At 40.3% G+C, this 14769-nt stretch overlaps 1 protein-coding gene across 2 annotated transcripts; it reads left to right on the top strand.

The window, feature by feature from the left end:
- The first annotated feature begins 1451 nt into the window (after positions 1-1451).
- LOC120725738 (copine-3-like) lies at positions 1452-11692 on the top strand. Of its 2 annotated transcripts, XM_040018753.1 has the most exons (17): positions 1452-1585; positions 2183-2331; positions 2688-2867; positions 3209-3283; positions 3370-3441; positions 3531-3611; positions 5554-5643; positions 6333-6431; positions 6562-6648; positions 6730-6789; positions 6882-7015; positions 7196-7250; positions 7419-7470; positions 7596-7729; positions 8658-8894; positions 9633-9745; positions 10288-10400. In XM_040018753.1, the coding sequence occupies exons 2-16, from the start codon at positions 2200-2202 to the stop codon at positions 9741-9743; spliced, it is 1599 nt and encodes a 532-aa protein (XP_039874687.1). In that variant the 5' UTR covers positions 1452-1585; positions 2183-2199; the 3' UTR covers positions 9744-9745; positions 10288-10400. The 2 variants fall into 2 exon arrangements, with proteins under 2 accessions (XP_039874687.1, XP_039874686.1); XM_040018752.1 differs by lacking the exon at positions 9633-9745 and having other exon boundaries at positions 10288-11692.
- Positions 11693-14769: the final 3077 nt, after the last annotated feature.

Genomic DNA, 14769 nt, shown 5'->3' with positions numbered 1-14769 from the left:
AAAACAAAAACTGAGCAGTCGTCTCTAGTTGTAAGATATTATTATGATGGTGCGACTCAGGAGAGCTTCCTTGAATACCAAAGAGCAGAACAATTGGATGCTTCCAGTTTAAGAGAGAAGATCATTTGATGTCTGGAGAAGTAAGAGATGTAATATAAAGAGAACGTGGTGCTGACTCTGTGAAAGATGTCGCAGAAGCTGCATGTTTTTTCACTGCTGGAAAGACTGTATACATTCATGTCAGGCTCACATCACAATAATCAGATTAATATTCAAAAAGAAATGTTCGGTATGCCTGCACAAGAATGACCAAAACTGAGTGACCCTAGGTGGTCCTGTTGCTTTGCTACGCATAAAACCCTTCCTGGCAGGTTGTCTGCAGTAATGAGAGCGCTGGAGGAAAATCCACAAAATGCTATAGATGCAAGAGGATTACGCTCTCAGACTGACTCCACGGGACTCCTTATGGTCTTCAGAAAATTTCTACGTGAAACAAAGATTTTGTCTGAGAAGCTCCAGTCAATAAATGTGGACCCTGCCAAAGCAGCTGACCTTAATGAAGCCTCCGACAGACGTTTGAAGACTGCCTCAAAGAGGAGAGCTTTGATGAGCTGTGGCGTATAGCCACTGAAACATGCAGTAGTTGCCATCTTTCTACCATTGCCAAATCAAAAAGACCAAAACAAACATCTAGCAGACTGTCTGATAGTCTTAGTCTTATCTACATTTGGACAGAAAACAAATGTCAACAGCAAAGATGCCTTTACAGTCTCTATATTCCTTCCCATTATAGATAGGTGAGATCATTTCTCCATATATGACTCTGAATTGCAAGACTTACAAACTGAGATGTGCCATACAATACGACTTCTTGAAAGAAACAAAGCAAATGGCAGAGAGTGCCCATCCAGTTTGTGACATTCCTGGAACCTTGGAAGGAGGTCTTCTTGGAATTATTTTGCTTGTGCAATTGTCTGTGTTTCCTTAGAAGAGGTAATGATGCAATTAATATTTTTAAAGCATTTTTGTGGATATTTTGTTGACTCCATTTACACATACATCACTGAAGATGTGCCACCCTGCCGAGACCTCTTGCCCCTCCTTTGCCACCCCCAATGTAAAATTTTCTAGATCCGCCACTGCTGAAGTAAAAAGTGAGAGTTTTTTTCCCCATATTTTGCAAAACCATTATCCAACACTAAAGTATGTTTAAACTCTTGTGCAGCTCCACTTTTCACGTAATAGATCATTAGCAGGACAAAATACTGCATATGAGTTTGAAAACTGTACCCAGTGTTTTGTTTTTTGGCTTTACTCGAGTTTAAAGTAGTTTACACTGGTTTTATATCAGATTGATCATATATCCCCCTCTTGCCCTTAGCCCCCCACCCAGCCACCCGCACACACAGATTCCTGGTGACGCCCCTATTCGTTTAAACTGGTGGGCGTGGTTTCGTGCTTTCGAAGCGGACGGGAGCTACTTTTCCTTACAAGAGCACTGTGCCAAGGGAGTGTTACCAGTGTCGGTTATAGTAGCCAATATTTTCTTTCCTTGAGTCCCATAACGCGTCTCACACTTTCAAAGGTAAGCCTGAATTTAAACTAGCTATTACTAATTTTGCGGAAGTTGACGTGGTATACCAGCTAACCTAGTTAGTTGTCAGTTTATTAGCCCTGTGAGCCTACGAGCAGTCTTTTTTTTTAAAGTGCTCTTTAGCTTTTCTGCTCCACACCCACTGCACGGCATTAATGGTTGTCACATTTTCCAAGACACTGTGCAGCAGAGAAGCATTGTACATAAGTGAATTCATTGGCTACCTTAGTCATAACGGGATAGTGTAACGTTAGCACCCCTAATGTAGTGTAACATTAGACCGCTAATAGTTAAACGTAATGTCGAAGCAAAAAAATCCTCCCGAAAACAAAAAACAAAACAAACCCGTCTGTGTGTTAGAACAACATCACTGCCTAGCTGCACGAATGGTTTCGTTTAGAGGGAGGCTGGGAGGGCTAACAGTAGCGTCACAATTGTATACCTACGTAAACAAACGCAAAAATGTCAGTATTTCAGGACGATCTTCACTAAACATTACCACAGCCACTTACTGTTAAATCAGGGCTCATAGTACTGCGTAGTGCAATGTGTGTGTTTTTTAACATCTCTATGTTGTTGTCTTCCCAGTTTATTACCAGTCAGACATGGCTGCCCAGTGTGTAACCAAGGTGGAGCTGACTGTGTCCTGTGAGAACCTCCTGGACAAAGACGTCGGCTCAAAGTCAGACCCCCTGTGTGTCCTGTTAATGAACAGCTCTGATTCTCAGTGGTATGAGGTCAGTGTGTTTAGCAGGTCTAAATGATTTGAGTGTCAAACCCACCATCATGAGCCTGTATTCCATACTAACTTTGAAAGGAACAGATAGATTCCTAAAAGTCTCTCCCTACACTGTAAAGTTGATAAGACAGGATATTGGAAAGCCCACATGTTCTCTAGGTGCAATCGGTTATATCACTGTAGTAGGAGAAAAGCTACAGTTCAGTGTTAATTGTTAACAGTGTTAAAAGCCCCCTGAAGGGATAGTTTCCATTTCCTGTTTCCTCACTGTGTGTCTCAATACAAACTACTGCTTTGTGAAGAGTTCACAGCACTAATTTCTCTCTGACTAACTGATGCAATCTTTTCTAACAGGTGGGTCGCACAGAGAAAGTCCAGAATTGTCTCAGCCCAAAGTTTGCAAAGAAGTTTGTCGTTGACTACTACTTTGAAATAGTGCAAAAGCTGAAGTTTGGAGTTTATGACATTGACAACAAGACAATTGACCTGACTGACGATGACTTCCTGGGTGAACTAGAATGCACCCTGGGCCAAGTAAGGTTTCCTTCTCTTTTCCTCTTTCTGTAAGGCTGAAGGTTTTCAGTGTTCAAAATTTCAGAATTCATTTCTGTTAAATGAAGTAAACAAGATTTTGCAGATGCAAAACTGGTAGGACTTATACTTTGCTGTAAGAGGACACTACAGTGTTACCATGTTGCAGATGAAGCATTAACATCCCTGATAAGCAGTTGCTGGTTCGACTCTTATCAGTGTAATGTGACCTCATGTGTTCATTATGCCCGATTTGTCATTTGCTTAATGGTCTGCAGGCTGCTGTGTATTACTCATTTATTCTCTTGTCTTATTTATCTTGTCTCTTTTTTGCTTGCTTTTAGGTTGTATCTAGTAAGAAACTGACCCGACCGCTTGTGTTGAAGAACAAATCGCCAGCAGGGAAAGGGACCATCACAGTGAGTGATGCAGAAAGCTGCAGATAAACAGTTGGATGGTGTTGTTTTGCTTTTGTCTCAGTCATTTATCTTTAATTGTGTTATAGATCAATGCAGAGGAAATAAAAGACAATAGGGTGGTGAATTTTGAAGTGGCAGCAAGAAAACTAGACAACAAGGTATGGCTGATACAGTGTCAAAACTTAAATTCATTCTTTCATTTTTAGGTATTATTGACCTCATTCCCTTTATTCATTTTCGTACACAGGATTTGTTTGGAAAGTCCGACCCCTACCTGGAGTTCTACAAACAGACAGAAACAGGCTGGCAGCTGGCTCACAGAACAGAGGTGAACACAAAGCTTTTACACTGCTCCTGCCTATCCAAAAGATACCAAATAACAGAACTAAAAGTTGTAACTAGATACACAGTTGTTGCTAACCATAACGCATAAAAACAGGCGCTTGTCTGTCCATAGTGTAGTTATATTAAGAGAAAGAGAGAACTTTAAGGAATTAATATAGCCACTACAGTGACCATCAAAACGATGAAACAATATTGCCGTAAACAGTTTATTTTGCGACACCACGAAACAAACGATAGCGTAAAATGAAACGATAGACGTTTTTATATCGTCATCTGATATATATCGTTATATCGAACAGCCCTACTTCTAAAGAAAACTAATATATTTAGAAGACACATTATTTCTATTTGCGCACAATAACAAAATTACTCCAGAAAAATGACCGGGGTCAATATTATTAGTACCCTGATAAACGGACCTTTTCATTGAGCTGTAGCACAGACCATTGCTGTGCAATGATGTGATTTAGCTATTTAATGTTCAGAGGTTGTAAAATGAAGAGGGGAAGACTATCTTTAAATTTACACATACTATAAAAACATCAGGAGAGGTTTGAGCTGTCACTGGAGAAAGCGTCATGCCAAAAATGAAAGCAATCAGTTTAGACTTGAGAAAAGAATTGTTGATGCTCACAGAGGAGGAGATGGATGTGCAAAGTTATCACAGCATTTCTGAGTGTCAAGAGCTACAGCGAGAAGTATCAATTCAATATTCTTATGATTGGAGAAAGAATGGAGAGGCGTACAACCCAAAGATCATCATCATCTCCACAGTGAAACATGGTGGTGGGAATATTATGCTGGCGGATGCTTCAGTGTGTCTGAAACTGGGAATCTCATCAAGGTGGATGAAATCATGAAGAACGATATGGGAAGTAAAGCAATGACCCATCAATTATGGCAGTCATGGCGAAAAACTATCTGCAGAAGACCAAAGTTTCTCCTTATCTCTAACTTTTCTCTGATGGAGGAACAGTGATTTTTCTCTTCACCCTCAATATTCAGGGTGAAAAGAGGAACTTCTGATAGTGTAACTGTTAAACACAGCTTTTGCACAATTATTATTAGCTAACACTAGCTTAGTTAGCAACTGCTCAGACACACATAGCTGCTAATTATCAGTGAATTACATACATCTCTCTCTTGGCAGTGTGTACCTCACAACAGGATGTATTATTTATCTGATAATACAATTACAATGTTCCATAAGGCGCTAACAGCAGAACACTCTAGTTTAGTGACTGGATTTGGTGGAGGTGAGGCGTAGCAGATGGCTTTAGGCTGTCTCTTCTCATCTACCTGTCAAAGAGGCCACACCCTAACTTTAAGTCTTAACCAAACAGGTGAGTGATTATAAAAGCTAGAGAGCCTGATACAAACAGTTTTCCATACCAGGTTGTAAACCTGTTAATTTAAATTTTGAAGTTTGGCATTTTGAGAAGGGGGTTGACTCTGTTTTAGAGTCAGGCTCCAGACTCTATATTGTTGTTGTTCAGTGAGTCATGGCATTAACTTAAGCCTGTGCTTTGTTTCTCAAATACTGAAAACCGGTTTTGATCCAAGTGTGAGGGTGTATTTATAGCTTTTCTTTCTTGGAAGGACTGGGCTCCTGTTTGAGACCAAATAAGCTCCAGAGGGGAAAAAACATTTTTTCTCCTCCATGTGGTGCTCCCCAGCACCTGATCAAGAACTCTCTGTATGTCTGATACTAAAATTTCCTTTGTTGGATGACAAACTGTAGCTGTAGTTTTTGCGTTGTTGTTATTAGGTGGGCCGCCTACCAGTTGGTGACACAGCATCAACAAACCACAGATGAGATAAAAGGAGCATATTTGACATTTTCTCCAGTGACATGTTGACTAAACCAGACCGACTGGACTTGTAGTATTCTGCAGTATCTGATTGTGATGAACTGTTTTTCTCAGGTGGTGAAGAACAACTTGAATCCAACATGGAGGCCGTTTCGAATCCCTCTGCAGTCTCTCTGTGGAGGAGACATGGAGAAGCCAATAAAAGTAAGTAAATGATTTCAATCCACTGGGCACCTACAATCACTCCGATTTTTCTTGTTGAGTTCAAATTCACTGTTCTGCTTTAGAGCTGTCGGAGTAAGTGGTACTTCAAAACATACAAAGTAACTAGCGTGTTACAAATTAGCTTGATGATATTTTTTTTTAACCTCTGAAGCAAACATGTCAGGAAGGAAGCACTTTCCCACCATAGAGGACAAGTGAGTTATTTGTGAATCAAAGTATTTGTATTTTTACATCTCTCCATCGTTTCCTGTGTGATGTGTGCGTGAAAGGAGCAGATTGGGAACAAGGCGGGGTCTCTGCAAGGTGCTCGCCACTTTTATCAAGTTTACCATTCGTGAAAAGCAACACATACAAGTCCAGTCATTTTACTGTCCGCCTCTCTTCAAGAACACGTGGAGTACAAAGTGTTCATTTGAGTGTTACCTTTGCATGTTGTTTGTTTCTTCTGTTTTGTTTGTCTGCAGAGAGGAACTTCACCAAACCTTTTCTCATTTGTCTATAATGGCATCCAACACTGTGGATATTTTTAGTTTTTATTCGGAGCCCTCCTAGTTACTGAGAATAATCCCATTTCCATAGAGAAAGTATTCTTAGCAAAGTCTGGTTATTTATTACTTTTCCCCTCCAGTTTAACTCGATCACGACCAAATGTTTTTGCCCGTTTTCAGGTTGAGTGTTACGACTACGACAATGACGGGTCACATGATCTTATTGGAGTCTTTGAGACGACAATGAAACGCTTCCAAGAAGCCTCACACACTTCTCCGGTATGAGAGTACTGCAATATGTGGGCAGCTCAAACATTTCTGCACTGTGTTTGAGTTGATGGCTAAAACTGCCCTTTGGTCTCTGACATTGCAACAGAATGTGGCCTTTACTGTGGTTTTATTCTTGCAGGCAGAGTTTGAATGCATCAACAGTAAAAAGAAACAGAAGAAGAAAGGCTACAAGAACTCTGGTGTTGTGAGCGTAAAGCTTTGCCAGGTGTGATACTGATTTTTGTTGTTGTTTTGTTTTTGCTTTTTGCTATTTAAACTGACTTGATGACCAGTATACTTGTTCCAGGTGGTGAAGGAGTATACCTTCTTGGATTATATTATGGGAGGCTGTCAGATTAACTTCACTGTGAGTCTCGTCTTCTCTGTTTCTTTCCCGTTTTCATTCATTCATCTTTGCAGTAAGGTTTTCTATAGCTTCACCTGTATGTTTGCCAATAGGTGGCCGTTGACTTCACAGGTTCCAACGGGGATCCTCGGTCACCCCAGTCTCTGCATTACATTAGTCCCCAGGGTGTTAATGAGTATCTCACTGCAATCTGGTCAGTGGGTAATGTCATCCAGGACTATGACAGGTAGGAATATATTTCACATACCTGGTATTATTAGTGTAAACTATGAGATATTTAAAGCTACTTAAGTAGAGTTGTATGATAGGGACTCATTTAACTTGGCTGATAACTGTATCAACTTATTGGCAATGCAATCTATGGCTCATAATTCAAATAAGCTTTTGGTTTGTCTTTCATGTTTAGTGATAAGATGTTTCCTGCATTTGGCTTTGGAGCCCAGATTCCACCCACATGGCAGGTAAAGCTTCTGTTTATATGAAATGAGACATTTCCACACCACATAAGACAGTTTTTTGTTTGTTACCATACTGTAGATTGTGCTTTGACATTGTTAGATCACACTGTGAACCTGTGATGTTTGCTCTAATTTGCTGATTTTTCTCTGTTATAATCTATTGTGTTACAGGTTTCCCATGAGTTTCCGCTCAATTTCAACCCATCAAATCCATTTTGTGCAGGTGTGTTTACAGATAAATGCACTGGAGCTGATGTTTCATTACTTACTATACACATGCACCCTAGTACACTGTAGTTCTCAGTTTGTAGTGTGTTTAATCAATGGTGTCTGTATGGGTGTGTGTAGGTGTTGAAGGTGTGGTTGAAGCCTACAGAAGCTGCCTGCCTCAAGTCAAACTGTACGGCCCCACCAATTTCTCCCCGATTATCAACCACGTGGCCTGCTTTGCAAAGCAAGCCCTCCAGCAGACCACTGCAGCTGTGAGTATTTCACCTCTTCAGCTCACTCACTGTAGGCAAGGGCTTTCAGTTTCATATTTGAAATTTAATTTAATGCTTTAACACGTGGATCCTCTACAATTGACAAAATAAGAGATTGATGCATGCTTAGCATACAACCCCACCCAGTGGATGAACTGAGGGACTGCACCAAGGGCTGGTATAAGATAAATAGGGGTTGTTCTATGCTGTGAATAATGCAAAGCGACTCTGGCAAAGTCCAAGAATAACATTATGGAGTAGAAGGATATGAGCCTAGTAAGTTACCTTTTACTCTACATCTCTGTGAACATTTGCAATATTCCACATGGGATATGAGCCTGCACTGAAGAGTAAGAGATATTAGTAATGTCATGAGTAGTGCAGTCTACAAATTCATATGTTTAGTCATCGGTTCTAGTAAGATCATAGTGTGTTAAAGTCTTAGCACTCAACTTGAAAACCTTGCAAAAACATTTGCTTTTGGAGCGAGCAAACTCAAAAATGTTTTTTGTACATCCCAAATCCAAAACTAAAAAACTGCAAGTGTTTGCAATATCTCTTGGAATTTGTGAGCCATTATTGGATACTGTATTTGGGAAAATAATTAATCTTACATCATGGCCACATATGCTGTCCTGTTAATAAGAAAAAAGTGGGTTATGAATTCACTACCTCATTTATACTCTCAGTAAACATTTGGTTCGGGCAGTCCTGTCAGTGTATGGTTGTATAATCTTCACATTGAAGCAGGTGATTTGATAATAGCTTAATCAAAGCTACAGGATAACAGGGGATGGGGCTTTCTGATGCTCGAGGGGCACTAAGCAGTAGAACTGAGCAAATATCAGAGTTTTGATGAGGATTCAAAAGCTTCTTGCTTACATGTTGCTGTAATAGTTGTGTTTTTGTTGTTGTTGTCTTCTTGTAGCAATATTTTGTTCTGCTGATCATCACTGATGGAGTGATCACGGACATGGACGAGACGCGCAACGCTATCGTCAACGCATCTCGCCTGCCCATGTCTATCATCATCGTCGGGGTCGGAGGGGCGGACTTCAGTGCCATGGAGTTCCTGGATGGAGACGATGGTCGTTTGCGCTCTCTCACTGGCGAGGCTGCCATGAGAGACATTGTCCAGTTTGTACCATTCAGGCAGTTTCAAAATGTAAGTGACAGTAAAAACATCAAGTTTTTGTTATATATCTATATGTACCAGGTTTCTGGATGCTGTTAGCTTTGGGTGCCCCCCTGATTTTTCTGTCCACATTGCATGTACTTTGTTTTTTTTGTTTTTTTCTAAGCTGACATTAAAATTACAAACTAAACGGAGCAGAGTGTTTCTCGAGCCAATACCAGTTAATCATATATATCCAAAGTGAGGGATTGCCTGCGCCTCAGCCTAAAAATCATCTAAGCTGTTTTCACACATGAAATGTTGCGGGAAACATGTTAGGACAACCAGAGAATGTCCCTTCTCACATTTTCCACATCCCAAGAACAATGCCCATGTGGGCCCACAGTGGGAAAGTGTGAGTGAACTGTGGGGTTGTGTAGGCGGGGCAAACCCACACTTACACCATGTAAGTCCCAACTTGGGTGTGCTAATGCTGGGTCTCTGCTTCGTGTAGTCCACTCTATGGGCTGCCTCACTGGAGCCTTACATTTCATGCCAGTGAAATATGCTGTTTGGTGTAGGAGAGGAGGTTTCATGGGCTCTTCCCACATGAGTGCGTTGTTAAAAGAGAGCTGGGAGGCTGACGGCCGTTTAATGTCCAGTCTGACTGAGACTGACAGATGCATTACCACAACCTGTGTAATGTCTGGAAACATGCAGAGCTACAGTGCATGTGTGGAAACAGCTTTAGCTTATCTCTTTGCTTTGTTTTTATCCATTTCTTTTCAGGCGCCCAGCCAGGCTCTTGCCCAAAGCGTATTGGCCGAGTTACCTCAGCAAGTGACCTCCTTCTTCAGTTCATTGAAACTGAAGCCTCCCCAAGATCCTAGTCCTTCATAGGGGTACCTCAGAAATATTAAGTCATAAACCCTGCTTTCATCTAACTTCTCCTTCACCTGCACGAAAAACTGCAGCAATGAATCACTGCATGCGATTCATCATCAGTCTGGTACAACAAAGTCTGTCGTACTGTCTGACTGAGGATCTGTGGCTCTGGTTAAAGGCACTGGTGGCACTCTGACTTATATTAAAGGAAAATTCCTCTATTTACGTAACGCTGTTAAAGCGGCACTTTGTTGTTAAAGTGATAAGCAGTTGAGCACATCTTTGATCGGTCCAGGAGTTTTGATTAATGTTAGCCTACCACCGGCCTCAAAAGTATAATCATCTCTGCTGGAGTTTGACATAATTACAGCCTCAGAAAGTGTCAAGATAACATCTGAAATCCAATGTTTATTAAAGTGTGTGGAATTTTCCTTTAAGCTCTCTTCATTTCCATCACTCTCTCCTTGCTGTGTTCAATACTCGTGCAAGGAATCAGTTAAAAACATGTAGAATTATTTTCCTCTTCACTGTTTTTGACTTGACTCTTTTTGCTCTTCAGGCACCGAAGGAAGCGCTGGCAAAGACCGTGCTGGCTGAAGTACCAGGTCAGCTGGTGGATTTTTTTAATACCATGAAACTGAGTCCACCCAACTCCAACCCTGCAACCAACCCTGCAGGCACTGTGTAGCAGACTCATCTCATCTCCAGCAACTATAGATCACCTCATAGCTTCCTCACATTATGCAATCACCACACTGAGATAATAGAAAACACATCCTACACAATCACTCTCCTCGGTTAATAATCTGTTATTGCTTTTAGATGCTAAAACAGGCTTGGTGCTTTTGAGATTACAGTGAATTCTAAAGCAACTGCAAGATAACCCACACTAGGATTTAGGGCTTTAGTGTTAATGTAATATTTACTGAATAACAGGATATTCAGATTTACAAGATAAAACACTGCAAAGCAGTGTGATTAATTTTTTTTAATGCGTGTTTGTTGGCTCCAGAAGCAAATTATAAAAATTAGGTAAAATGTAGAATAGGGAGTTCTGGGCTTCTCTGCTTAGGCTGCTGCCCCCACGAGCCGGCCCCAGATAAGCGGGGAAAAAATGGATGGATGGAGGTAAAATGTAAAATAATAAAGATTATCTTTTGATAGCATCATACCACATGTTTATTCTTGTTGTTTTTGGCACGTGGAGCTTCTTCTAAAAGCTGTGGCATTATTGCACATTTATAGCAAAACATTATATTATTCTGTTTAGTTAGAATGAAATGCCAAACCCAGAGTATTATTCTGAAATGATGTTGTGATAACTGGAATGTATAATGCCAGTTTCTAGTTTTGTGTCAGCTACATTTAGGATACTTTATCACTTGGATGAAGATTAGCAAAGTTACCACGGGATCATTTCTTCAACTGGACCAACAACTAAGAGGAACATAAATCAGTATTAAACATGCTGGCACAGTAGAAACCAAACTCAGGACTGATCGTTAGTCATATATGGAGTCTGACTGATACAGTAGTTTTTAAGATCGATAACGATATTTGGTGAGTTTAATAATCTGATACTTTGATATATAGGCAGACTCTTTTGTTTTTTCTTCTCTTACCTTGTTTACTCTGCCCACCTTTGCTTGTTTTGTGGCTTTCCAAACATACGTGCTGCCAACAGGGGAGCTGCATGTTTCAAGGGCATATCTACCGTAACTTCTTTACCTGATACTGAAGGATTGGCAAACAGCTAACATTGTTCGGGTGATAAATGGGTCAGGTCCTAGTCATGTACATGTATGTTTTTTTTCGTTTGTTTTTACCTTTTTGTTTTTATATGGTTTTACAATGAAACAAATGTATCACGTTTCATCTGCTTTGTGGTCTGAAAGAAGTGGGAACTGTGCCTTCATTGTGCATTAAGCATGCAAATAAAGCCTATTTTATTCAAACAAATTAAATCAGAACGTCATTTAACCCTTGCAAAGAACTAGAAACTGTTTATTTCTCATGCACACAGTAAAGTTGAAGCCATTTCTGTTGCTACTAATGTTAATGTTATGTTAATTCCACAGCTTAGTTTAGGATGTTGATCCACTCTGCTGGTCTTGAGTGTAAGGATTTGTGGATACAGTCATGTACGGTATTTAAAAGACAGACGAGGCTTTCAACTCTGCAAACTAAAGCCAGTGCGGAAGTGCCCTGAAAATGCATTCTTTCTAATGCCCACAGTATACATGTGTATACTGAAGAAATATGTTCATAAATGCAGGGTGTGTGCGTGTGCACAGGCACATATGTATGTTTATATTTGAGAATGTATTCATGTATATACATATAAATGCAAATGTGTCCGTGTTTCTGTTTGTTTGCAGCTGAACATCTATATCAGGATAAAGTTTATTGCTATCAATTTTCCATTGATTGCACGTCAGTACCTAGCTGTCGATGCCCCATCTATTCTGTCCTTTACAGCTTTACAGTCCTGTCTTTCTTGTTATGTCTCATGTGAATGTTCCTCTGTACAAAAACAAAACTTAGAAAAACCATTCAAGCCAAGACATCGTGCTATTCAGCTTGAGTTTATTTTCAATATCTTTTATCATTTTTCTTCAGTTCCAGTTTAAGATTCATGCTTTTCCCCCCACCCAATTTAGAGCTTATAATGAGTGTCTGTATGGCCTTTGTGACGCTGGTGCAGAGTTGCTCAGACTCTAGGAGGCCATGCTCAAGAGAGGGCGAGGAGGAAGCTCCAGCTGCAGGATGCAGGGAACTACCTCTGTCACCACTTCCTGTGTGGTGAGGATTTCGGAGCTATGCGTTACCTGCTGCTTCTCTTTAAGAGTTTGAATGTAACTTCTCACCATGCGGAGGAGTTTAGGTGTTTTGTAGAATAAAGTTATAAGAATCATCTTTTAAGCCTATTTAAAGAATCACAGAAATATTGAGTGATGCTACATTAGACTGTTTTTTTGCTGCTCTTTGAGTTCAGCAGGAGGAGGTGAACCTACAGCTGGGAGCGATTCCCTGGTGGGTGGGTGGGAGGATCGTATTTCCGTTATTCCTGGTCTGTACCTCAGACAAGAACTGAGTCAGCTTTTTGAAGTTTTCCTACAGAAAGAGGACTAAGATGGCAACACACTCCTAATGATTTGTCTTCTCAGTGTTGCCATAATGTTTTCAGTTGTTAAATACTAAACTAAAAGCAGATAATTCAGTGTTGAAATATTCCACAAAAGTTCCACATTAAGAAAAGTGACCCCAGACAGTCTACGAAGGTGTTTTTCTGTCCACAAAGTAAATATGATTCAAGAATCACCAATTACAAGATTTCAGCTAAAAAAAAAAAAATTCACATATCAACTTTCTCTAGATTTAAGTCTTAATGAATAATATGTTCATTTTGTGAGTTACATTCCCCCCGTGAGGCAAAGAAACGATAAAGCAAAGTATACTTAACCCTTGTATGGTGTTCGGGTCTGTGAGACCCGTTTTCAGTTTTCCTCAAAAGAAAAATTAAACAATTAATTATTTTTTCAACCTGAAATTCATTGGCTTTGGCTTATTTTCTGTGAAGAACATAAATCCGAACTAATTTTCAATGACCTCATACTGTACCTCCCCCCACGCATTTACATTACATACAAGGTGTTCGGGTCCACTGGACCCAGGTCTAATAAAAGTGTTGAAAGTGCAGGTCCTGTGTTCCCACACTCTGTCTTCCTCCTTTCTGGTGCTGCTGATAGTGTTTTCTTCCCCTCCTGCTCGCGCACAAAGTTGCAACATTGTTGAAAATTCAACTACCAACACCGTCTGCTCTTACATTCCCACACATTTTACCCTCTTTCTTGAGGGATCCAAATTTTATTTTCTTATACCGTGTCCCACCTGCAAATTAGGGGCATAATACTATAAAAAAGACTTTGCCAGTGTGGTTCTTTATCACAACTGATCAAGATGGCAAAAGATTATCTGCTGCGAAGGCCATCCAATTGATTTTGGAGGAGAGAGGAGCTTCGGATGATGATGTTGACAAAGAGGTTTCAGAATATTTCACATTTCTGAAAATTCAGAGTCTGACAGTGACTTTGAAGAAGAGGATGAGGTTGAGCACCATTTAGTAACAAAACGAAGACGAGTACCCCATCTGCTGCCAGCTCCAGGACCAGAACAAGCCCACCAGACAGCAAGTGAAGAAATATGGATGTCAATAACTGGTGAAATTGAATGGTCTTCTTGCCCAAGAAATGAGCCACCCTACAGAGCTGTTACTGTGATAAGCCAGGGCCAACACGGCTGACAGTTACTCATGTGCAGGACATCAAGTCTTCATTTGAGCTTTTCATCCCAGATTCCATCCAGAAAATTATTCTGGATTGCAGTAATCTAGAAGGACGGTGTGTTTTTGGAGAGAGGTGGAAGGAGATAGACCAAATTCATCTAAGAACCCCAAAGGCCTACTTTGGGGTTCTTATCCTTGCAGGAGTTTTCAGGTTCAAAGGGGAATCCACAGAATCCCTGTGGCATGCAGAAACCGGCAAGAACCTTTCAGTGAATCAATGTCTCTGGAAAACTTCCACAAAATTTCCAGGATTATCCGTTTTGATAACCGAGACGACAGACCAGCTCAACGGCAGTGAGACAAGCTAGCTGCCATCAGGACAGTGTGGGATAAGTGTGTGCACCACCTGCCCCTGTTTTACATCCCTGGGCCTAATGTCACCATTGATGAGCAGCTGATCCCATTTAGTTGTGAAACATATTGCTTCACGTGTAAATGTGTTGTGTCTTTCCACTCACTCCACTTGATTACAACTGATTTATTTTTTTTATAACATTTTATAAAAAAAACCCAAAAAATAAAACGAGAAGCACATTAATTCATAAATGTGATCTAACAAAGGTAAAGGGAAAAAATTAACCATGTTTGCTGTTCATATGGTTTGTAATTGGGATGAAGTAAACATCTGTTGAGTAATTTAACATAAAATTGTTTGATAGTGTTAATTTGGAAAGCCAAAACTCTAGCGGGTCCACC

This window comes from Simochromis diagramma, unplaced genomic scaffold (genome assembly GCF_900408965.1).
Source record: "Simochromis diagramma unplaced genomic scaffold, fSimDia1.1 OVJJ01000717.1, whole genome shotgun sequence".
Classification (NCBI taxonomy): domain Eukaryota; kingdom Metazoa; phylum Chordata; class Actinopteri; order Cichliformes; family Cichlidae; genus Simochromis; species Simochromis diagramma.
The sequence above is the reverse complement of the archived record's forward strand: the minus strand, read 5'-3'. Positions and strand labels throughout refer to the sequence as shown.